The following is a 22,884-nucleotide window of genomic DNA, read 5'->3' on the forward strand; positions in this document are numbered from 1 at the left end:
TGGAGAAATGCCTGCCCATCTCTAGCAAGAGCCACGTGGGAGAATATTTATAGGGGCTCTGTTCACGGTGCCTCAAATCGAGAAGCAAACCCAATGCCCAGCTGTGGGAGAGGAGACGAATGAATTCCCACGCTGAAACGCTACACGGCCGTCAAAATGAAGGAGCGAGTGCCACGCATCACAATGCAGATGGATCTCAGAACAGCCAGTGAAAACGGCCCCTTACATCAGCGGTTCTCAACCTGTGGGTCACGACCCCGTTGGCAGTCGAACGACCCTTTCACAGGGGTCGCCTAAGACCATCCTCCATATCAGGTATTTACATTAGGATTCATAACAGTAGCAACATGACAGTTATGAAGTAGCAACGAAAATAATTTTATGGTTGGGTCACAACATGAGGAACTGTATTTAAAGGGCCAGAAGGTTGAGAACCACTGTCTTACATAAACATGACACCCTTTCTATAAAGCTAAAGGCAACTAATTATACACACGCATATGTAATGATAAACTTTAAAAGGAATAAACACAGGATCTGAGATGAGGATGATGGTGTCGGGGTGACGTGGTGCTGGGGTGGGGGAACCACATGGTTAGAGGTAGGTTATCACCAAGATTCTGGTTTCTGTTTGGGGGGGGGTGGTTTCACGGGGTTTATTATTAAAATGAATCATTAAAAGCTGAAGAGAGTGGGTTATGAGCCAAGGACTATGTTTCATCCTTTTTTTGTTCTGAACTAAGATAAAAAGGAAAAGATCAAGCAAGGGGGCTAGAGCCTGTGGGATGGGGGGTTGCAATATTCAATCAGTCGGTCAAGGGAGGGGCCACTGAGTGACAGCTGAGCGGAGAGACTTGAAGGAGGGAGTCAGTGAACCACAAGCAAGGGCACAGCAAGTGCAAAGGCCCCGAGGTGGCGTGCTCTAGGAATGGCAGTGAGGTCTGTGGGCTGGAGGGAGTTTGGGGGTGTCCTGAACCAAGCAGGCTTAGGGAGGGAGGGAGAGGGAAGGAGAGAGAGGCTGTTCAGGGTTCCCCAAAGAGCCCATATCCGGAGTCTGCTCTTCCCAGCGATTTGCTGTTTAGTTTTTTCCTCGGGTTCCAGGAGGCAGTTCAGTTGCCTTGAGATGGCTTAACTGGGTTGCAAGTTAGTGGAGTCCGACCTGGTTAAATGGCCGACCCTGTGGCCAGAAGCTCCTGGTGCGGGTTTCTGAGGAGGAAATGCAAAGTGGAGAGCAGGCTGTGCTGGGGACGCCACTGGGAGGTGGGCGGAGACCCAGGCCAGCGCTGATGTGGCTGTGGAAAGGGAACTAGCCCTTCATCCAGTGCTTTCTAGGCGTCATATTTATGATTTATTTTTAAAAAGTATTTTTATTGATTTCAGAGAGGAAGGGAGAGGGAGAGAGAGAAACATCAGCGCTGAGAGAGAATTGTTGATCGGCTGCCTCCTGCATGCCCCCTACTGGGGATCAAGCCCGCAACCCAGGCATGTGCCCTGACTGGGAATCGAATCATGACCTCCTGGTTCATAGGTCAACTACTAAGCCACTCCGGCCGGGCTTGGGGACTTTATTGAGCAATCTCAATCCTCCCAGGTATTATTACAGATTTCACGGATGAGGAAACTGACGCCCGGTGAGGTTATGACACACACAGTGAGCAGCCGAACCAGAAAATCCTTTGACGCTTGTGGCCCTGGGATAGGAGGTGTGTGGCCCATTTCCAGGGCGACGTACCCTCGTCTCTGGGTAACCTGGGGCAGGCGAGTCCTGGTCGCCGCTCCCTCTTCTCCAGTGCCTGGCAGTCTGGAGGCCTGAGGGCAGCTGGGCGGGTGGGCACACAACAGCCAGGACTGCTGTGTCTCCAACACAGAGGGAAGGGACCCAGAGGAAAAACGGGGCTCCGAGGGGGGTGGGACTGGGATGTCCCTGGAGTGCTGAGCAGATCTGGTCCAACTTGGAGAGAGGGTGGGAAGGGAGGGGAGAGGGGAGAGGGGAAAGGAGGAGAGAGGAAAGAGGAGAGAGGAGAAGAGAGGAGAGAGATCTAACTTTCTCAGGGACCCTCGTGTTTCCTCCCCTCTAGAAACTGCCATTGAAATGACATAGGAATGGCTGTACAGCGCCCCCTGGTGGTCATTTTGGGACCATTGTGCTCTAATGCTGGGAGGATTTCCAGGTAATTCATCTTTATTTACTTTTTATTGTGGTAAAAACAAGTAACATAAAATTTACCATTGTAAGTATTTTTTCCTTCTTAAAAATATATTTCTATTGATTTCAGAGAGGAAGGAAGAGTGAGAGATAGAAACATCAATGATGGGAGAGAATAATCGATCTGCTGCCTCCTGCACACCCCACACGGGATCAAGCCCGCAACCTGGGCATGTGCCCTGACTGGGAACCGAACTGTGACCTCCTGGTTCATAGGTCGACGCTCAACCACTGAGCCATGCCAGCCGAGCGTTACTATTTCTAAGTGTGCATTAAGTCGTGTTAAATACATTCACATTGTTGTGCAACCAATTTTCAGAACTTACTCATCTTGTAAAACTGAAACTCTGTACCCATTAACCCTAACTCCCCAATTCCTCCCTTCCCCTGGCAACCACCATTTCCACCTTCTGTCTCTCTGATTGTGACTGCTCTAGATACTTCATGTGCATGGAATTAAACAGCATCTGTCCTTTTGTGACAGGCCTTTTTCACTTTGCATAGTCTTCAAGGTTCACCCACATGGTAGCATGTGTCAAAATTTCCTTCCTTTTTAAAGCTGAGCAACATTCCATTGCATGTAAACACCACATTCTGTTCAGCCATTCACCTGGCCATGAGCACCTGGCTTGCTTCCCCCTCTTGGCTATGAAAAGTGCTGCAATGAACGCGGGCTTCCATGAACAGGTGAGTGACAGGCCTTGATTTCCATGGTTTGTGAGGGTGGGGAAGGACGATGGGGACCCGGCTCAGCTGGAGAATACTGTCTCCAGGGACCAGATGTTGGCATGTCGGTGGGTGCTCTGTCTAGCAGCTGCTCAAGTAGGTCACGGAGGACCCATGCTTGTACTTGTGAATTGCCGTACTGAGGGTGGTGGCTTTTGGGGCTCAAGCTTGTCCCTTATCCTTGCTAAGTGACGATCGCACCTACAGACTTGATAGTGTGTTCGAGGCAAAGTTAGGGAGACGTGTGTGGCAATGGCCACACGAGATTTCTGGAGACCCCAGCAGACTGTCCCTCATATCCCCCGAGTCCCAGTGGCCAGCATGGAGCCCAGTTGCTTAGAGCATCATCTAATACGCCCAGGTTGTGGGTTGATCCCTGGTCAGGGCACATACAAGAATCCACCAATGAACGCATCAATAAGTAGACCTTTCTCTCTCCCCCATCCCCTCTTTCTCTAAAAAATCAATAAAATCTTTATAAAAAGAAAACAAAGCTGTTTAAGGGCCACTGGCTGGCTTTTCCTCCTCTGCTCCTGGTGAGCACGTGGGCTCTGTGTGGAACTAACAGCTTGTTGAACGATGCCTCACTGCAGGGATCATGATTCAGAATGAAGCCCTCCCTGGACCACGTTACCGGGGCTTCCTGCACGCCTCACCGTGTCCTAGGACTGGCCTGCTTCCTGCTCAGGAATTTCATCCTGATGCCACACGATGGCAGTCAACGCTGGGCTGCTACGGGCACTGCAGGAGGAGCCCAGCGGTCCCGCAGGAGAAAGGAGGAGGGAGATGCAGGAGGAGGACTGAGAACGAAGGAGGAGGGTGTGATGGGGAAGACAGAACTCCCTGTGGATGGCGCTCCGGAGCCACACCCTTGGGGTGGGGGGTGGGGTGGGGCTGGGATGCTGACTCTGAGTGCGAATTCCCCCATGCAAGCGGGTTGACATGAAATTGTTAGAAATCCAGTATTTTCCTTTAACATGGGAATGGGGAAGAAGCAAGGGGGAAATCTGGGAAAGCAAGAACCCTCTCTCCTCTCCCTCCCCTGCCCCCCACCCCCCACATGCAGACATGGGGGGAAGGCAGCTACCTGCAAGCCGGGAGGACAGCCTTCACCTGTGTTACAGCTTTTATAAGAAACCGGTAATCCAGCAAGCAAGCTGCTTCTCGGAGGCCTGTGAGCCACTCTAACAAATGATTGAACCTGAGGAAGGCAGGAACCCTGGAGGCCCGGACTCGTGACTGGTCGGCAGGGGGGCGAGGGGAGGGCGTCCTGTGGGACTGAGTCCTTACCCTGCGGCCTCTGACATGAGGCCCAGGTGGACTGTGTCGGAGGTTAATTGAGTTGTAGGTCACCTGACCAGTGTGGGGGGATTGGCCAGCGTGGGGACCCCTCTCCCCAATCTGGTGTCAGAAGAATGGAGGGCAGACTCCTCCCTCTCACAGGTGACTGGCCTTCCCTGGACACAGGCTGGAGTCCCCACTGGGCCCAGCCCCGCAGCGCTCACTGCTGCCCCCTGGGAGGCTGGTAACTACCCAAACACATGCCACACATCCAGGGGCTCACAACAAGGTGAGTTCATTACCTCCCAGTCTGTAGGTGGAAGCCCAGCAGGCCTGTCCGGTTTCTCGGCTCTGGGTCCCCCAAGTCCGGATCAAGGGGTTGGCCGGGCTGCGTTCCCGACTGGAAGCTCCGGGGACCCCCAGGTTCCAGGCTCGCCCGGGGAGTCCGTTTCCACGTGACTGCGGGCCTGAGGTCCCTGTGTCATGGCTGCTGCCAGCTGGGGGGGTCATTCTCCGCCCACAGCCCCTGGCTCATGGCTCTGCCTCTTCTTCCGCTGGAACTCTCACGTCAGGTGGGGCAGGCTCTCTGCTTTAAGGCTGGGAGAGCGATTGAGCTCACCTGAGTAACCCAGAACACCCCATCCCAAGATCCTTTACTCTCCCACGTCAGGTAACATAGTCGCAGGTTTGGGCTTAGGACGTGGACATCCTTGGAGGGTGTCATGGTGCCTGACACACCCCTACCTGCTTCCCAGGCCTCCTGTGGGCTTCGTGGCATTTTCTAATCATCCCTGACTTTCTCTGATGTCAGTAAGGCCCTCATTGCCAGGGTAACCGGGAGTGGACTATGGGCCGGAATCTTGACCTTGAACCCACTTAGTTGGATTCTTGCTCTGTTCCTGGTTCGTCTCCCTCCGAGGCTGTGAGAGGGCACGCCCTTCCACCTCTGTCCTCAGTTCTCCTTCCTGTGCTGTTCTCTTCTGAAGTCTGTCTGGGCTACACGTTTTCTCTGGAATGTTCAACTTTCTAACTCAATTCCTTTTGTTTATTTTTATTTTTTAATATAGTTTATTGATTTTTTACTGAGCAGAAGGGAGAGGGATAGAGAGATAGAAACACAGATGAGCGAGAAACAGGATGTGCCTGCAACCAAGTATATGCCCTTGACCGGAATCGAACCTGGGACACTTCAGTCCGCAGGCCAATGCTCTATTCCCTGAGCCAAACCAGTTAGGGCTCCTTTTGTTTATTACTAGCCTTTTTTTGGTTGTTGTTTGGCAAAAATACTTAATGAATGGTGCTGTGTGCCTCGCACCAGCAGGACCACCGTGTCTGGCTGTCTGTCCTTCTCTGGATGCTGTGATGAAACTGTGGCTCTGGGAGGTGACAGTCTGCCCCCAGCTGCATGTCATCAGATGGTTTCATCCATTGGTAATCTCTGCCCGAATCATTTGTTTCATCAGAAGTTGCAAAATGGTGGCTTCTAATGTGTCATCCCTTCCACATAGAGTAAATGTAAGTCTCCTGTTCAAAACTGTTTTCCTTAACAGTCATGGCTGGGTTTTTCCCCCCTGAAATACAATTTGTGCAAGAAAGGCTGGGTTTAAAGATTTCCTCTTCATTGCTGTTAGTTGCCAATTTTTTTTCTGAAAAAAGGGTCGGTGCCCTTGTTACTTCTCATGATGACCAATGACAGTGATGGGGAACCTTTTGAGCTCGGCGTGCCAGCATTTTGAAAAACCCTAACTTAACTCTGGTGCCGTGTCACATATAGAAATTTTTTGATATTTGCAACCATAGTAAAACAAAGACTTATATTTTTGATGTTTATTTTATATATTTAAATGCCATTTAACAAAGAAAAATCAACGAAAAAAATGAGTTCGCATGTCACCTCTGACACGCGTGTCATAGGTTCGCCATCACTGACCAATGACCACTCGTTTCTTTCTTTCTTTTGTTTTTCTACCACACGTTTCTTGATCACTGTGGGGTCTTCCCTGTCTTTGCTCTTGAGGAACTTCAGTGTCTACCGAATGCTGAGAAGACATTGGCAGGAAAGACGGAATGGAACGGTCCCTACCTGCCTGTGAGGTGCCTGGGGAAGTCACTTAGTGCGCGGTTGTAAATGGCCCTTCATTCTTGTTTAAGGTTAAGTAGGTGTCACAGGCCCTCTGGGTGCATTTTCCCCTGGGAGGAAGGGGCGGTGTCTGATCGTTCCCTCTCTGTGTGTCTAGGGCAAGTTGTGCATCTTGAAGGGAATGGTACCTAGTTGTAGACTGAGTAAATGTCAACTTAGGGTGGTCATTCTTTCATTCTTTAACCTCAAGTCATAGCTGTTTTCTTTGTTTTCTTCTAGACGGGAGCAGTGTGTGTTCTAAAACCAACCTTCGGACACCAACTGGGTGCCCTACAATTCAACTCAATTCCATCGTGACCCTCCCCGGAGTTAGTGCAGACCCCACGGTTCAAGGGCAAGGTCCCAAGAAGACTGCCCCCTCTTCACTTCAGATGCCAGTCACAAGCGGGGTCCCCAGACCACTTGTACTTCCGTCTAACTTGACTCCAAATTCATGTTCAGTAATTCACCAGAATGACTCGTAGAACTCAGGAAAGCATTCTACCTGCAGTCACCGTTTCATTGTCAAGGGCACAGAGGAATAGCCAGGTGAAGAGGAACATCGGGGGTGAGGTCTGGAAGGGTCTTGGGCAAAGGAGCTCTGTCCCGTGGAGTCAGGTTGTGCCATCTTCTCAAGACATCGATGCATTTACCGACCAGGAAGCTGCTCAAGCCTGGCCGTCCAGAGTTTTTATTGGGTTTCATTGGAGAGGCAGGAGTGATTCAATCCTTGGCCACATGCTTGAGCTCAGTCTCCAACCCTCCTCCTCTTGGGAGTTCAGTCCTCTAATTTCCGGCTTGATCTTTCTGGCATGCCCAACCCCTCCCTGAAATGTAAGAGCCCAGACCTCATTAGCATAAACTCATGGCTGGCTGGCAGGGGCTCATTATGAATACAAGACGCTCCGATAGGAAACTGCAAGGGTTTTTGAAACTCTGTGCTAGGAACTGGGGGTAAAGACCAGGCATATTCTTTTTTGTTTGTTTTTAATCCTCACCCAAGGATCTTCTTCCCACTGATTTCTAGAAAGAGTGGAAGGGAGGGAGGAGGGGGAGAGAGAGAAACATTGAAGTGAGGGAGACACGTCGATTGGTTGCCTCCCACATGTGCCCCAGGGATGGGGAACCTTCAACAACGGAGATACATGTCCTTGACTGGGAACCGAACCCACGACCCTTCGGTCTGAGGGCCTACGCTCTAACCACTGAGCACCCGGCCAGGGCCAGGCATTTTTGTTTACTGCATGGCAGTTGGCATACGTGACAGTAATAAGACTTTCAGAGGATACATATGAGGTTAAAGCACTTAGATCTTCAAGTACCTTTGAAGGAAAAGCCAGAGGATAAAGCCTTTAGATTTGGCAAGAAGATACTCATGAGTGGGGGACTAAAGGGAGGCTCAGAAGGAGGAAACAGGAGATAAATATATTTCAGCATTTGTAATCCAAGGCTTGGGAGAGTTTGAAGGTCTTAAAGAGGCTGATTTACTACTGGCTTAGGAGGCCTTCGATCAGCAGGCACAGGTAGGGTTTGCGCCCAGAGGGAGGGGGGTGCGGTGGGAGATTATGAAAGCAAGATCACTGACTTTATGGGAACCAAGGGGCAGGTCAAGGGCTTCACGCTCAGAAGATGGAGAGGATCCTCTTCTAAAACTTGAAGGAAAAGGGAGGAGCTAATGGGAAAAATATGGATGAGAGCAAACATTTTTAATAAAGCAGGCCACGCACGGAGTGAGAGCCCAGCAAGGCGAGAGTGTACGAGACTTTCTGGGAAGGACATGGCAGTTTTGATTTGAAGAGGCGTCCAGGAAACCAGGGAAGGAGTTTGGGGGTGTGGGGTGGGGAGAAGGGATCTGGGATACGCGTTTACACAGTGAACTGATTCTTCAAAAGCACTTTCCAGGTGACCTCGAGAAGTTTCTCCGAGCATTTTCAGTCTAGGATTCCACGACTTCTGTACGAGAACATCTCGTTGATGACAGGACCGACACCAGCCCCACAGCTTCCCGGTGTCTGCACCGTCTAGAAAGAAAGAAGTAGACATGTGAGAATAATATGGGTTCTAAGCATTCAAACCCCTTGGTTAAAAGGGTCAGGAAAAAAAGAAGAAGGCAGTGTATCTGAGAGGGTAAAATATTACCAGGGATAATTTTGGGGTGCTTGTTGATAGCACAGATCTTGATAACTACAGCTGACCCCGGAGTGGAGTGGGGAGGGCTGTTCTTTCAGGCGATTTGGCCCCCACAGGACATGAGGCAATGTCTTGAGATATTTTTAATGGTCACAACTGGGTGGCATCAAGTGGGTGGAGACGGGATGCTGCCCAACATCCCATAATGCACACGACAGCCCTGCGATGAAGAATTACCTGGCTATTGGCCCAGGATGTCGCTAGTGCCGAGGTGGAGAAACCCTGCTTTGACGGGACCTTGAGAATGGTCCTGGCGGGAGAACCAAGTGTACAGGTGGCAGGTGTCCCGGTGAGAGGGGCACTAGGAGCAGGTGTGGCAGACGCTTGGTTGCTGACCCAATCCCATCCGTGCCCCCCCTCCCCCCCTTTGGAGTCACTTTTAAGTAGCAGATGCCACAGGACGGTTCTGGGCACTGACATGAAGAGAACTTGCTGGATGAGGCTTCTGAGAAGATGCCCTTGAGCAGGTACCTTCCCCCTCCTGTCCTTCCTGCCTGGACCACGAACCTGCCACCTGGAGATCCGGAGGCCCTTTCCGGAGACATCGTCACATCGAGGGGGTAGCGACCAGGGATGCCGCTCAGCATCTGACACGGCCCAGGACAGCCCCCACCACAAAGAACGATCCAGACGAAATGCAAATGGTGCCACAGCGGGGAAACTGCTTACGGGGAAGCACCGTGGAGCTGTTAGGGGAGTCCTGGGGTGCCTGCCTTGGGATTTAGGGGAGTCCTGGGGTGCCTGCCTTGGGATTTAGGGCAGTCCTGGGGTGCCTGCCTTGGGATTTCTTAATGGGAAGAAACACAAACAAACAAACGAATAAACAACGCCCAAGCCCCTGACATGGGTGAGCTGTCATTTGTGGTTGAATAAATTCCAAGTGGCGACAGCAGGAGAAGCTCTGTGATGGAAGCCTGTCACGGAGCCATCCCCAGACCACGCTGCCTGGAGGTTATTCTTACCGGCACTTTCCACGACGGGACGGGACCTCCTGTTCCATCCTTGAAGCAGAGGGAGGAGGACAGCCATTCGGCAGCTTCGTTCGCCAGACGATGCCAGCACCAGCGGTTCCCTCCGCCCACGTCGCCGGTGGGATCGGCCGGGTCCAGGATGACCGGCCTGGACGAGGGGTTGGAGGCGTTAGGGGCCTGCTTCTTAGAGTAAGTGGTCTCAGGGTTGTGGGCCCATCCTCCTCTCAGCAATAAAGCAATGTGTCCTTACTACTTGGACGTCAAGAATTCAGTGTACTAATACTGTGCAAAGTAATTTTCTGGAATCTATACTAATAAAAGGGTAATATGCTAATTAGACTGGGAGACCTTCCAGATGTTCTTCTGGACAAAGCCATGGTGGCGGGGCTGAGGTAGAGGCAGTTAGAGGCCAAGAGGGGAGGGCAGTTGTGGGTGATCAGGCTGATGGGGGGCAGGGCCGTTGGGGGTAGGCAGACCAGCAGGGGGGCCAGTTGGAGACAAGCAGGCCATCAGTGGGGGTCAGTTGGAAGTGATCAGGACAGCGGGGGGGGGAGGCAGTTTGGAGTGAGCAGGCCAGCAGGGGGGGGGGCAGTTTGGGGTGATCAGGCTGGCGGGGGGGCATTTGGGGGCAAGCTGGCCGGCAGCAGGGGTGGGCAGTTGGGAGCAAGCAGATCGGCAGGCAGAGTGGTTAGAGGCAATCAGGCAGGCAGGCGAGTGGTTAGGAGCCAGCAGTCCTGGATTGCGAGAGGGATGTCCGACTGCCGGTTTAGGCCTGATCCCTGTAAACTGGCAGTAGGACATCCTTCGAGGGGTCCCAAATTGGAAAGGGTGCAGGCCAGGCTGAGGAACATACCCTCCCCCGTGCATGAATTTCATGCACCAGGGCACTAGTTAAATAATAATTGTCAAAAAATGTTTTGAGCCCTAGCCGGTTTGGCTCAGTGGATAGGGCGTCAGCCTGCGGACTAAAAGGTCCCAGGTTCAATTCCGGTCAAGGGCATGTACCTTGGTTGCGGGCACATCCCCAGTAGAAGGTGTGCAGGAGGCAGCTGATCGATGTTTCTAACTCTCTAGGCCTCTCCCTTCCTCTCTATAAAAAATCAATAAAATATATTTTAAAAAATGTTTTGAAAACTACTAATTATTATAGACATGAGGGCATCGTACAAACATCTTCTCCAAGCCAGGCCAACTGACCGATGACGCATAATCATAACCCAGTGGAATGTTACTAAGTCGGCCACTGCCATGGTAGGCAATCCAGGGTGTCTTGTTCTCTCTTTCTTCTTCCCTAGACTCTCCCTGCTCCTTCCTTTTCACCCATTTCCTTTCCTTTTGCTTCCACTGTTTTTGTCCCTGGCTGGTGACTCCGAGCAGCTGAACGGAGATGCCTTCTTATCCTTGAAGGATGAAGGTTTTGGGGGATGCGGTGCTGGAAGGGGAGGTGAAACCTGACAGTAACAAGCCTGTAGGATCCATCAGCCTATGAATGACACTTAGTTCTCAGGCACACACTTGCCCCGCCTCGTAGGCGGTAACGAATCCCACTTCTCCTTGTGACCAAGAAAGATGGATGCCATGCAGGGGCCGGAGCCTGGGGCCTCCGCCTGTTCCTTCTGGGTGACATTTCCTCCCGCCTCCCGGGGGCTCTGCAGGAGGCTCTGTTGGTTGGCACCCCCTCCCGCAGTTTCGCTGGAGGAGGATGAATCAGGCCCCCACAGGAGGAGAAGCCAGTTCGCGGAGGGAGGGGTGGAGGGAATCAGGGTGAGGAAAGGGGAGGGGAGGGTTCGGGGCACCTGGGTCTCTGGAGCTGCTTCAGCAGGAAGTTCCTCACAGTCTCATTCTCGAAGTTGTAGTTGACCGTCCAGAAGACACAGAGCTGCTGATAGCGGGTGACCAGCTCCAGGACCGTCCGGAAACCTTGGGCGGTGTCAAAACTTGTGGCCCCGCTGCCCTGCTCCCAGGCATAGATGGTGAGCAGCTCCATGGCGTACTTGGGGGGCAGCGACCCCTTTTTCTTCAGTCTCCTTTCACACTGAGGGAAGGGGGAGATTGTCAGATGATACTGGTCGAGGCAGGGGGGCGCACTGTACATTAAGGAGCCACGGGGGGGAGGGGGGCAGCGGAGTCCTGGGAGGCTATGTGGGTGGGAGTGGCCTGGGAAGGTGTGAGCAGGCTGTGTGAGTGGGAGTGGACTGGGAGGTGTGAGCAGGCTGTGTGAGTGGGAGTGGACTGGGAGGTGTGAGCAGGCTATGTGAGTGGGAGTGGCCTGGGGAAGTGTGAGCAGGCTGTGTGGTGGGAGTGGCCTGGGGAGGTGTGAGCAGGCTGTGTGGTGGGAGTGGCCTGGGGAAGTGTGAGCAGGCTGTGTGGTGGGAGTGGCCTGGGGAGGTGTGAGCAGGCTGTGTGGTGGGAGTGGCCTGGGGAAGTGTGAGCAGGCTGTGTGGTGGGAGTGGCCTGGGGAGGTGTGAGCAGGCTGTGTGGTGGGAGTGGCCTGGGGAGGTGTGAGCAGGCTGTGTGGTGGGAGTGGCCTAGGGAGGTGTGAGCAGGCTGTGTGGTGGGTGTGGCCTGGGAGGTGTGAGCAGGCTGTGTGGTGGGAGTGGCCTGGGAGGTGTGAGCAGGCTGTGTGAGTGGGAGTGGCCTGGGGAGGTGTGAGCAGGCTGTGTGGTGGGAGTGGCCTGGGGAGGTGTGAGCAGGGCAGGTCTGCAGGCGTTCACTTAGCCTCTCCTTGGCAGCACGTGGAGGCTGCTCTGTTGTGATTTGACCATCATGACTTCCTAGAGTTATATTGTGGCCACCACGTGCTAATGATGGTGCCGGGCATTTTGCTGACACCATTCCTAACCTTCCCAGCCACCCCAAAAGCAGGCGTGGTGATTGCTGGTATAGATGAAGCCACGAGGCTTCTGGAAGTGGAGTGACCTGCTCCAGGTCAGCCTGTAGCCTCAGCCCTCGGAGCGCCCTGCGGCTGGGGGGTGTGGAGGGATCTCTCTAATGTTCTGGGCTGGGAGCCACAGAGCTCAGGCTTCAGCTCAGGGTTCGGGAGCCGGACATGGGAAGGAGACAGTTTAGCAAGAACGGATATGGTGCTGGGCGCCTGCTGTCGAGAAAATACTCAGAAACGACCCTGTCTGCAAGACGTGATAAAAGTGAAGGCGGGCCCTGGCCGGTGTGGCTCAGTGGATAGAGCGCCGGCCTGTGGACTGAAGGGTCCCAGGTTCAATTCCAGTCAAGGGCACATGCCTGGGTTGCGGGCTCCATTTCCAGTAAGGGGCGTGCAGGAGGCAGCCGATCAATGATTCTCTCTCATCATTGATGTTTCTATCTCTCTCTCCCTCTCCCTTCCTCTCTGAAATCAATAAAAAATATATTTTTAAAAAAAGTGAAGGCGGGCTAATCAATACTATAGAAAACGCAGCCCCTGGGACCACCTGTAGCTCCCACCTGCCTCCAGGAGATGGCGTCCGTGTCTGTTAGGTAGGGGCTGGAGCAGCAGGAAAGCTGGGCCGGCACCTCGGAGGCATGCAGAGCCCAATGGCATCTGCCCGGCGGGCAGGCTCACTGGCATTCCTGCAGAATGCTTTGGGGGGCAGCGCAAGGGCCAAGGGAACCCCAGGTAGCAGCTTTGATGGCAGGAGGTGCTCTACACCCAACCCCCCTCCATGGGGCTAGTGAATGGGGTCCCCCACAGAGGTCCCAGCGTGAAGGTGGCTGGGCCCCAGCCTGGAGAGTGTGGGCGCACGGAGACTCGGTACGTGCCGGCGTCACCGTCCCATGCAGACCTGCTTGTACCAGTGCTTCACCAGGCGAAGTAAATCCTTCAGCTTGGTGGGCCGGGAGCTGACGAAGTCTCGCTGCAGCTCTGTGAAGCAGGCAGAAAACTCGCCCCCCGGGGTGTCTGTGTGCTGCTCGTACTGAGCGATGAGCTTGGTATAGACTTTCCAGAGAGGTCCCAGCTTCTCTAAATGGAGGAGAGAGAATGACAGGATGCCTCAATCTATAGACACAGGAAGTAACAGTTTCAAAACATGTCTGACAACTATAATTCAGTTCTGGGAAACCAATTTGAATTCTATTAGTGTACGTGTAAGATATTGGGAGCATCTCTAGAGTGATGATATTACAAATGATATGGTCTGTATCTTTATTAGTGGTATTATTATTATTATTACTAGAGGCCCGGTGCACAAAATTCACGGGGGGGGGGGGGGGGTTCCCCTCAGCCCAGCCTGCACCCTCTCCAATCTGGGACCCCTCAGGGGATGTCTGACTGCCGGTTTAGGCCTGATTCCCGATCCGGGACTGCTGACTCCTAACTGCTCACCTGCCTGTCTGCCTGATTGCCCCTAACTGCCCCCCTGATGGCCTGGTCATCCCCAACTGCCTCTCCCCACCGCTGGCCTGGTCGCCCCCAACTGTCCCCCTGCTGGCCAGGTCACCCGTAACTGCCCCCCCCCTGCCGGCCTGGTTGCTCCCAATTGTCCCCCCACCGGCCAGGTCATCCCCAATTGCACCCCCCCCACCCCCCGCTGGCCTGGTCGCCCCACACAGCCTGCTGTTCAGTCATTTGGTCGTCCCTCACTAACCCCCCTGCTGGCCTGGTCGCCCCAAGCAGCCTGCTGTTCAGTCGTTTGGTTGTCCCTCACTAAGCCCCCTGCCGGCCTGGTCGCCCCAAGCAGCCTGCTGTTTGGTCTTTACTGTGATGGAGTCCCAGACAATTTGCATATTCCTCTATTATTAGTATATATTATTATTTTGGTTAATCCTCTCCCCAGGATACTTTTCCATTGATTTTTAGAGGAGTGGGAGGGGAGGGGAGAGGCAGAGAGAGAATATCATTGATGTGAAAGAGCCACATCAACTGGTTGCCTTCCGCACGTGCCCCAACGGGGGGCAAGGAGCGAACCCACAACCCAGGCATGTGCCCTTGACTGGGAATCGAACCTATGACTCTTTGGTACTCAGATCAACGCTCTAACCACTGAGCCATGCCGGCCAGGGCTCCTTGGTTTCTTTTAATACCCTGTTATGTTTCTGTCACCCATGAATTGAATTTGTAAGGGACTTTTTTTGTTGTTGTTGTTAATTCTCACCCTAGGATATTTTTCCATTGATGTTTCAATCTCTCTCTCCCTCTCCCTTCCTCTCTGAAATCAAATTACACACACACACACACACACACACACACACACATAAAACAAAGAAAAATAAGAAAATGTATAGGTGTAAGGTGCACTCAGTTCTCCCTTATCTCCAGGGGACATGCTCTGAGAGGCCCTGTACATACAGAACTCTTCATGTGAAGGAAGCACTTCATGCTTCTCTCTGGCATGTCTGAATTACCAGCAACACTACTCGGGCTCTGGGGACATTGTGCGGTGAATAAGGGTGACTGGGACACAGCCCCGTGATACGGCAGGTGTCTGATCATCTAGATGGCCACTACGGGCCTACCGGGCGGGGAGCATTCACAGCGCGACAGGCGGGACAAAGGGAGGAGTCACATCCTAGGCCGAATGGAGTGCCATTTCATCACGCTACTCAGAATGGCATGCGATTTAAAACTGGTGAGTTGCTTACTTCTGGAATTTTCCACTTAATATTTTCCAACCATGGTTGATCACGGGGAACTGAAAATAGGAAAAGGAAAACCATGGATTGGGGGCCGGGGGGCGGGGAGGCTACTTATCCAGGGTGTGGCTGCCGTTACTAATGCCAGCTGTGGGGGCCCTGGCCCCATGACCCATTACTGAGCCTCGTGGCTTTCTCTCCACCCCGCTCCCACCATCATTCCAGACCCTTCCTCCTCCAGGAGCGAAGGTGTGGGGGTCTCACCCAGCGCATTAAATGCCGGCAGCACATCGAAGTCAACGCTCCCTTTGAGATTTTTGGATTTCAGAGAGAAGCTCAGCACCCTGGGAGCCTCCCATTTTGAAATCTCAAACGTCACTTCCACGTCCTCATCGGTCACTTGCCGCTGGTAGGCTTCTAGCTGCTGTTTGATTTCCTTGATGACGTTGTAGCGCTCGGCTTTCTGGGAGGGGAAGCTCGTCAGCGAGTCAACGAACACGACGAGGTCGGCGTCAGAGCCGGTCCTGAGGGCGGTGCCTTTGCCGGACGACCCTGCCTAGTGAGGAGGACAGGCAGGATGAGAGACAGCGAGAGCCCCTCACCGCATGGGCTCCCACCGGTGGGACTGAGTAAGGAGATTCCAAGTTGGGTCCCAGTGAGGGCTGAGTCCCCAGCAGACTGTGTGCTTTTTCACACGAATAGAACGATGGGGTTCCGAAGGCGGCGATCCTCACACCCTTTGAGGTGCTTACGTATACTCCCGGGTTGGTGATAGACGACCCACACCTCTCGAGTCAACCTCCTAAGCGTGTCTCCTAGCCTGAAGCCTGCTTCCCTTTCCATTCTTGTGGCCTGGAAGGAGTCCATCTGGGTGCAGTCATTATGCTGACATCTCTCATCTGTTCCCCGATTCATTGTTTTCTCCTGCCGTCCGGGCATCGGTGGGTGAATATTGATAATTTAGATAGTGGGCTTGGCAAACTTTTGGTAAAGGGTTTCTCCACTTCCTCCTTCCTGCCTCTTCCCCACCCCACCCCCCTTTCCTTTCTCAGCAAGTCTGTGAAAATGTAAACACTAGTCTTAGCTCACTGGCCCTGGTTTGACAACCGAGGGGAGCTGCCGGGCGCATTCAATGTTGAGGAGCTCGGTCTGCGGGCACAGCTCCTTGCCTGGTGGGCTTCTCTGAGGGCCAGTGGGGGAGTGGGGGGGGGATGTAAGAAACAAGCCTCTGATTCATCTTCACAGAAAAGAAACAGCATGTGGCCAGGCGGTTGCTGAATTTCCCCAAAGAGAACAGGATGGGGGGGGGGGGGGGAGGGTATGAGAGCTGTGCTCAAGGCTGAGAGCACATTTTCCAGGAAGAGTCCCCTACACAAAGGGAGGTGGAGCCGGCGGGAAAGGTGTCAGGCCAATATTTTAAAGGGCCCGACGGGAGACAGCAAGCCTTAGGCGGCGTATTGGGAACAGGTGCCCTAATAGTGCTCAGCCAATGAGGAACCGGAGGCGGGACTGAGTAAACAGGCTGTGTTCCCTGCCCCACGTGTGTTCCTGGGCCATGGGTGCCCCTTCAGGAGAGTTCTTAAAAGTCTCATTTTTGTCACGTTTCTGTTTCTCAGGCCTTCCTTTGAAATTCGGAGCCGTGAGCCACGGAGAAGCCGGCTGCCTCACGAAGGACCCTCCCAACGCCACCACGGGCTGGGCTTTGTGCTGGGCACCAACCTTCATCCTCACTGCCCTGCTGCCCTGGAAAGTTCAGTCCGTGTTCGTGTGTGTGTGTGTGTGTGTATGTGTGTGTGTATGTGTGTGTGTGCATGTGTGTGTGCATGTGTGTGTGTGTGTGGTGTGTGTGTGTGGTGTGTGTGGTGTGTGTGTGTGGTGTGTATGTGTGTGTGTGTGTGTGTGGTGTGTGTGTGGTGTGTGGTGTTTATGTGTGTGTGCGTGCGCAGGTGTGTGTGTGTGTGTGGTGTGTGTGTGGTGTGTGGTGTGTATGTGTGTGTGCATGTGTGTGTGCATGTGTGTGTGTGGTGTGTGTGGTGTGTGTGTGTGTGTGGTGTGTGTGTGTGGTGTGTGTTGTGTGTGTGTGTGTGTGTGGTGTGTGTGTGTGGTGTGTGTGTGGTGTGTGTGTGGTGTGTGGTGTGTGTGTGTATGTGTGTGTGTGTGGTGTGTGTGTGTATGTGTGTGTGCATGTGTGTGTGTGGTGTGTATGTGTGTGTGGTGTGTGTGGTGTGTGTGTGGTGTGTGTGTGGTGTGTGTGTGTGTGTGGTGTATGTGTGTGTGGTGTGTGTGTGTGTGTGGTGTGTGTGTGGTGTGTGTGTGGTGTGTGGTGTGTGTGTGTATGTGTGTGTGGTGTGTGGTGTGTGTGTATGTGTGTGTGTGTGTGGTGTGTGTGTGTATGTGTGTGTGTGCATGTGTGTGTGTGGTGTGTATGTGTGTGTGGTGTGTGTGGTGTGTGTGTGGTGTGTGTGTGGTGTGTGTGTGTGTGTGGTGTATGTGTGTGTGGTGTGTGTGTGTGTGTGGTGTGTGTGGTATGTGTGTGTGTGGTGTGTGTGTGTGTGGTGTGTGTGTGTGGTGTGTGTGTGGTGTGTGTGTGGTGTGTGTGTGTGGTGTGTGGTGTGTGTGTGTGTGGTGTGTATGTGTGTGTGGTGTGTGTGGTGTGTATGTATGTGTGTGTGGTGTGTATGTGTATGTGTATGTGTGTGTGTATGTGTGGTGTGTGTGTGTGGTGTGTGTGTATGTGTTTGTGTGTGTATGTGTGTGTGTGGTGTGTGTGTGTTTTAAAAGAGATTAAGGGGGAGGAAGAGAGAGATAGAAACATCAGTTATGAGAGAGAGTCATTGATCGGCTGCGTCCTGCATGCCCCACACTGGGGATTGATCCTGCAACCCCGGGCATGTGCCCTGACCAGGAACCGAACCATGACCTCCTGGTGTACAGGTCAGCTCAACCACTGAGCCACGCCGGCCGGGCTCATTCCATTTTTGTAGAGAAAAGGATTCTTTTACCCACAGGTAGTAAATGCCTGGCTATGTGGGTTAGGGGCGAGAGGGGAGTATTCTGTTCCCTGTATGCAGATCTTCAGTTAATCCCTGTTCCAGCCCAATTCATTCAGGCAGACAGAGGGAAGAGGGTCAACCCATGGCCTTCAGGCCATGGACAAGCGTGGTCCAATCCACTGAATCGCTAGCTCAGCTGATGGGAGGAATCAGGCTCCAGTCACTGAAGCAAGAAAGAGGCCGCCCTTTGGTTCATTATACAGCACGCTTACAATCTTCCATGGTTTGAACGGTGGCCCTGCAAAGGTAAGTCTGTGGGAACGCGTGAATGCAATCTTATTTGGAAAAAGGGTCTCTGCAGATGGAACTAAATTAGCGATCTGCGGGCCCTAAATCCAATGACAAGTGTCCTTAAGAGAAGAGAAAGGGAGAAGACACACAGCGAGGAGACGGTGACTGGAAGATGGGGCAGAGACCTGAGTGATGCAGCTACAAGCCCAGGACCGCCACGGGTGCCGGCAGCCCCAGGATGCTCGCAGAATCAAAACTATGTTGTTAATGACAGAAGCAGTCCCTCGGCACCACCCCACCCCACCCCACCCCGAGCAGCAGCGTCCTGGTTGCTGCCCTCCCCAATGCCCTTCCTCATCCTTTGCCTCTGCTGGGAGATGGCGCCAGCCACTGCTTAGTACAGCCGTGGGCAAACTACAGCCCGCGGGCCGGATCCGGCCCGTTTGAAATGAATAAAACTAAAAAAAAAAAAAAGACGGTACCCTTTTATGTAATGATGTTTACTTTGAATTTATATTAGTTCACACAAACACTCCATCCATGCTTTTGTTCCGGCCCTCCGGTCCAGTTTAAGAACCCATTGTGGCCCTCGAGTCAAAAAGTTTGCCCACCCCTGGCTTAGTATCTGGTGAGTAATCCCTGTGGAGAGAAAGGCCAGTGCTCACCTTGATGGGCTTCTGGACCTTCGTAGCTGAATTCCGAAAGCAGATTTCTTTAAGGAACTTGGAGATGTTGCCAACAGCTGTCTTGATCTGAATGTTGACAGTTTTCGTGGGCTGGAGAAAGTCCTTGATGAATTTATCCAGAAGGTGGCCTGGGGTCTCATGGAGCGGTGCTGGCTGGAGGGGGAGGGGGAGGTGGAAGAACCCTGCTGTGAGCGGCCCCCTGCCAGCTGGTCCCAGGTTTTCTTCCCATCTCTCCCTCCTGCTCTCCAACCCAGGTATCTTTGCTGCCCTTACTTCTTATAGTGACACTAGAGGCCCGGTGCACGAAAATTCGTGCACTCAGGCGGGGGGCGGGGGGGGGGGGGGGAGGTGGGGGAGGTCCCCTCAGCCTGCCTGTGCCCTCTTGAAGTCCAGGAGCCCTTGGGGAATGTCCAACTGACAGTGCAGGGAGCGGGCCTAAGCCACAGTCTGGCCTCCCTCTGTGGGAGGCGACAGGCAGGGTGAGTGGCCGGCCCTGCCCCCAGCACCCTGCTGCTGCTAGTCACTGCTCCCCCGCCCACCGATCGCCAGTCCCTCCCTCTGCCCGCTGGCACCCACCTTGGCTGGCCTGGTACGGCCCGCTCAGCGGCCCTGCCCCCCACCATTCCGTTGATTTGCATATTGGGCTTTTATTATATAGGATATCCCAGGGACATATTTGAGTTTAGGGGGTACCCAGAGACAATACTCTCCCCGAGTTGAGAACTGAATCCTTCTCCCCAGGGGTCCTTCATGCCCCTGTCTCCACACTGTTTCCCGCCGTGGCATCGTCAGTCATGGCCAGCACTCTTCAGCTTCCCCTCCTCCTCTGTCCTTCCCTTCCTTTCCTATTCCCCGTGGCTATGACAGATTTCTGATGATCATACTCATTTCTTTGCCCAGGTTCTATCGGCTCCTGTTAAACATGCGGGGACCCGGAATTGGTTTCCAGGACTGCCGTGACAAATTACAACTGGGTGGCGTAAAGCGACACAAGTTCATTCTTTCACAATCTGGAGACTAGAGATCCAAGGTGAAAGTGTGGGCAGGTCATGCTCTCTCTGACGCCCCCAGGGGAGGCCCTTCCTGGCCTCTTCTAGCTTCTGGTGGCACCAGTCACCCTTGTGCCCCTTGCCTGGTACGCGCATCACTCTCACCCCTGCCTCTGCATGCACATGACCTTCTCCCCTCTGTGTCTGTGTCCCTGTGTGTCTTCTTTTTGTTGTAGTTGTTAATCCTCACCCCTGGATATTTTCCCATTGATTTTTAGAGAGAGTGGGGGGATGAGGGGAGAAGGGACAGAGAGAGAGAAACACCGATGTGGGAGAGACACATCTACCGGTTGCCTCCCTCACATGCCCCACCAGGGCCGGGGATTGAGCTTGCAACCGAGGTACATGCCCTTGACTGGATTCGAACCTGGGTCTCTTCAGTTGGCAGGCCGACACTCTCTCCACTGAGCCAAACCGGCCAGGGCTCTGTGTATCTTCTTATAAGGACACTGGTTATTGGAGTCAGGTCGCATGCGAGTCTAGGTGGCCTCATCTTCACTAATCACACACACACACACACACACACACACACACACACGAACTGTCCCACCAAATGTGGGCAGCGTTGAACATTGGGCATCTACGTGAAGGGCATCTATGTGGAGGGCTTTTAGGCGAAGTGCACTGACAATTTTTGCAACATTTCTATCCATTTGAAAGTTTTCGGAATAAAATGTTGGGAGAAACATGTTTTAAACAGCTGTCTTGCCCTAGCCGGTTTGGCTCAGTGGATAGAGCATTGGCCTGCAGACTCAAGGGTCCCGGGTTCGATTCTGGTCAGGGGCATGTGCCTTGGTTGCGGGCACATACCCAGTGGGGAGCGTGCAGGAGGCAGCTGATCAATGTTTCTCTCTCATTGATGTTTCTAACTCTCTGTCCCTCTCCCCTCCTCTCTGTAAAAAATCAATAAAATATATTAAAAAAAAAAACAAATAAATAAACAGCTGTCTTAGGAGGCTGGGAGCAAAGACCAGGAGTCTGGTGACAGTGGGGGGAGGGGTGACCGCTCAGAGGGTCCCGATCCTTCTGCATCCAACTAGGGTTTCCTTTTCACAGGGAGCTTCACCTCTGGGGCTCAGTTCATTTACATCTATGTTTACTCCCCAGACCTTTGCTCAACTGGCCCTCAAGTTTCTGTGCAGATAGAAGACAGACTCTGCTTCCCCTCAGTTGGGCATAAAGGAGTCCCGTTCTGTGAAATGCGGGATTTCGGTGACTTCTCTGGCCTCACTGATGGGTTTGTGCCCCTCGCCCCGCCCTACGACCCCAAGGAGCATTTACGGCGTCAGCAGTCCAACCTGAGAAGGTTCGCGTGGGATTGCCTTTCTCTGATAAGCTCTGGGAGCGCAGGGGGAATCTGTGTCGATAGATTTGCTTCTCCTTTGGGGGATGGAAGGGGCAAAGTGAATGTCTCGGGTTCAAAGCCGGCCCCTCCAATAGTCCTCCTGTCTCCAGCCCCACTTCTCGCTCTGGCCCCGCACACTTGCTGGAACGGCGCTCAGAGCCTGTCCCGGCACCCACAGCGGTGAGTCACCCACTTCCCTGGGGCTCTGCTCCATTTCATCTGCCACCACCCTCCCACCTGCAGAAACGAACCCAAACCTCTCACCTGCAGGTGCCCCCCCCCCCTTTACTTTTTGTTCGATCTGTACTTTACCATCATTTTCTCGGAAGGGGAGACCCCCAGTGGCATGTTGTGGACTGAATTATGTCCCCACAAAAGATACGGTGAAGTCCTCATCGATGAATGTGAACTTATCTGGAAATAGGGTCTTTGCAAGAGGCAATCGAGTTAGGTGAGGTCATTCGGGTGGGCCCTAATCCAATATGCACTGGGTCCTAATAAGAAGAGGAGAGAGGCGCCGAGACCGACAGCCTGGGGGGAAGACCTTGTGAAGACACAGAGGGGAAGGCCATGAGACCATGGAGCAGAGATGGGAGTGATGCTGCCGCAAGCCAAGGACTGCTGACAACCACCGAGTTTGGGAGAGGCATGGAAGAATCTTCCTCTGGAGGCTTCACAGGGAGCACAGCCCTGCCAACACCTTGAGCTTGGACTTCGAGTCCTCAGGACTGTGACAGCAAACATCTCTGCTGCTTTAAGCCGCGCAGGGCCCGGGCTTTGTTACAGCAGCCCGAGGACACCGACACACGGTGATCTCGAGGAAGACTGCAGCCGGGTGTCGGGAGGAGGAGGGCCCTCCCTGACGCATGACAGGAGCTATATTTGGAACACCCTCTCACCAGAACATTCCAAGATGGTCCAGGTGACTCTTGCAGGCTGGGAGAAATTAACCAGTTTTGAGCTTCTTCTTTTAGCAGTCGCCAGCACGTCTTATCTTTGCTCACCATATTGGTGGGGTCAGTTGGATCCAAGATGACTGGCCTATGAATTCCATTAGATTATAAAAAAAAAAATAAAAAATCAGTTGGGCTGCTTGTGGGAAGGGAAATCAGTTTTAAGGAGAGAGGCCTAGACTGGGCTTCTGGTAAGTCCTGTGGTTTCTCTCAATTGCTGAGGTGCTTTGCGTCCAGCCTCTCTGGTCCTGTGCTCTCTGGTTGACAGAGAGAGGCGTTCTGTTAATCTATATATAAAAGCCAAAGCAACCATTACAACCAGTCGACTGGTCAGTATGACGACGCACTGACCACTAGGGGGCAAACACTCAACGCAGGAGCTGCCGCCTGGTGGTCAATGCACTACCACAGCCAATCTACCATGACCAGCAACCTCCCATGGTCTCTTCCTCCAGCCGGCCAGACCTGATTGGCTCTGATCAGCCCCAATTGGCCCTGATCGCTGG

At 53.3% G+C, this 22,884-nt stretch overlaps 1 protein-coding gene and 1 long non-coding RNA gene across 2 annotated transcripts in view; one reads left to right on the plus strand and one right to left on the minus strand.

The window, feature by feature from the left end:
• The first annotated feature begins 214 nt into the window (after window positions 1-214).
• Window positions 215-2,165, plus strand: LOC138997637 (uncharacterized). Its single transcript, XR_011469005.1, has 3 exons — window positions 215-315; window positions 1,592-1,703; window positions 2,079-2,165. It is a non-coding gene; the product is annotated as an uncharacterized lncRNA (long non-coding RNA).
• Window positions 2,166-6,065: 3,900 nt separating this feature from the next.
• Window positions 6,066-22,884, minus strand: part of LOC138998086 (2'-5'-oligoadenylate synthase 3-like) — a 44,611-nt gene continuing 27,792 nt past the window's right edge. The window contains 8 exon segments of the mRNA XM_070400145.1: window positions 6,066-8,265; window positions 8,267-8,353; window positions 9,485-9,641; window positions 11,290-11,528; window positions 13,273-13,451; window positions 15,326-15,617; window positions 19,011-19,184; window positions 22,325-22,466. Coding sequence (XP_070256246.1) covers window positions 8,218-8,265; window positions 8,267-8,353; window positions 9,485-9,641; window positions 11,290-11,528; window positions 13,273-13,451; window positions 15,326-15,617; window positions 19,011-19,184; window positions 22,325-22,466 — 1,318 coding nt within the window. The 3' untranslated portion in view covers window positions 6,066-8,217.

This window comes from Myotis yumanensis, unplaced genomic scaffold (assembly GCF_028538775.1).
Source record: "Myotis yumanensis isolate MYYU_CA2020_CCGP unplaced genomic scaffold, mMyoYum1.0.hap1 SCAF_19, whole genome shotgun sequence".
NCBI lineage: Eukaryota > Metazoa > Chordata > Mammalia > Chiroptera > Vespertilionidae > Myotis > Myotis yumanensis.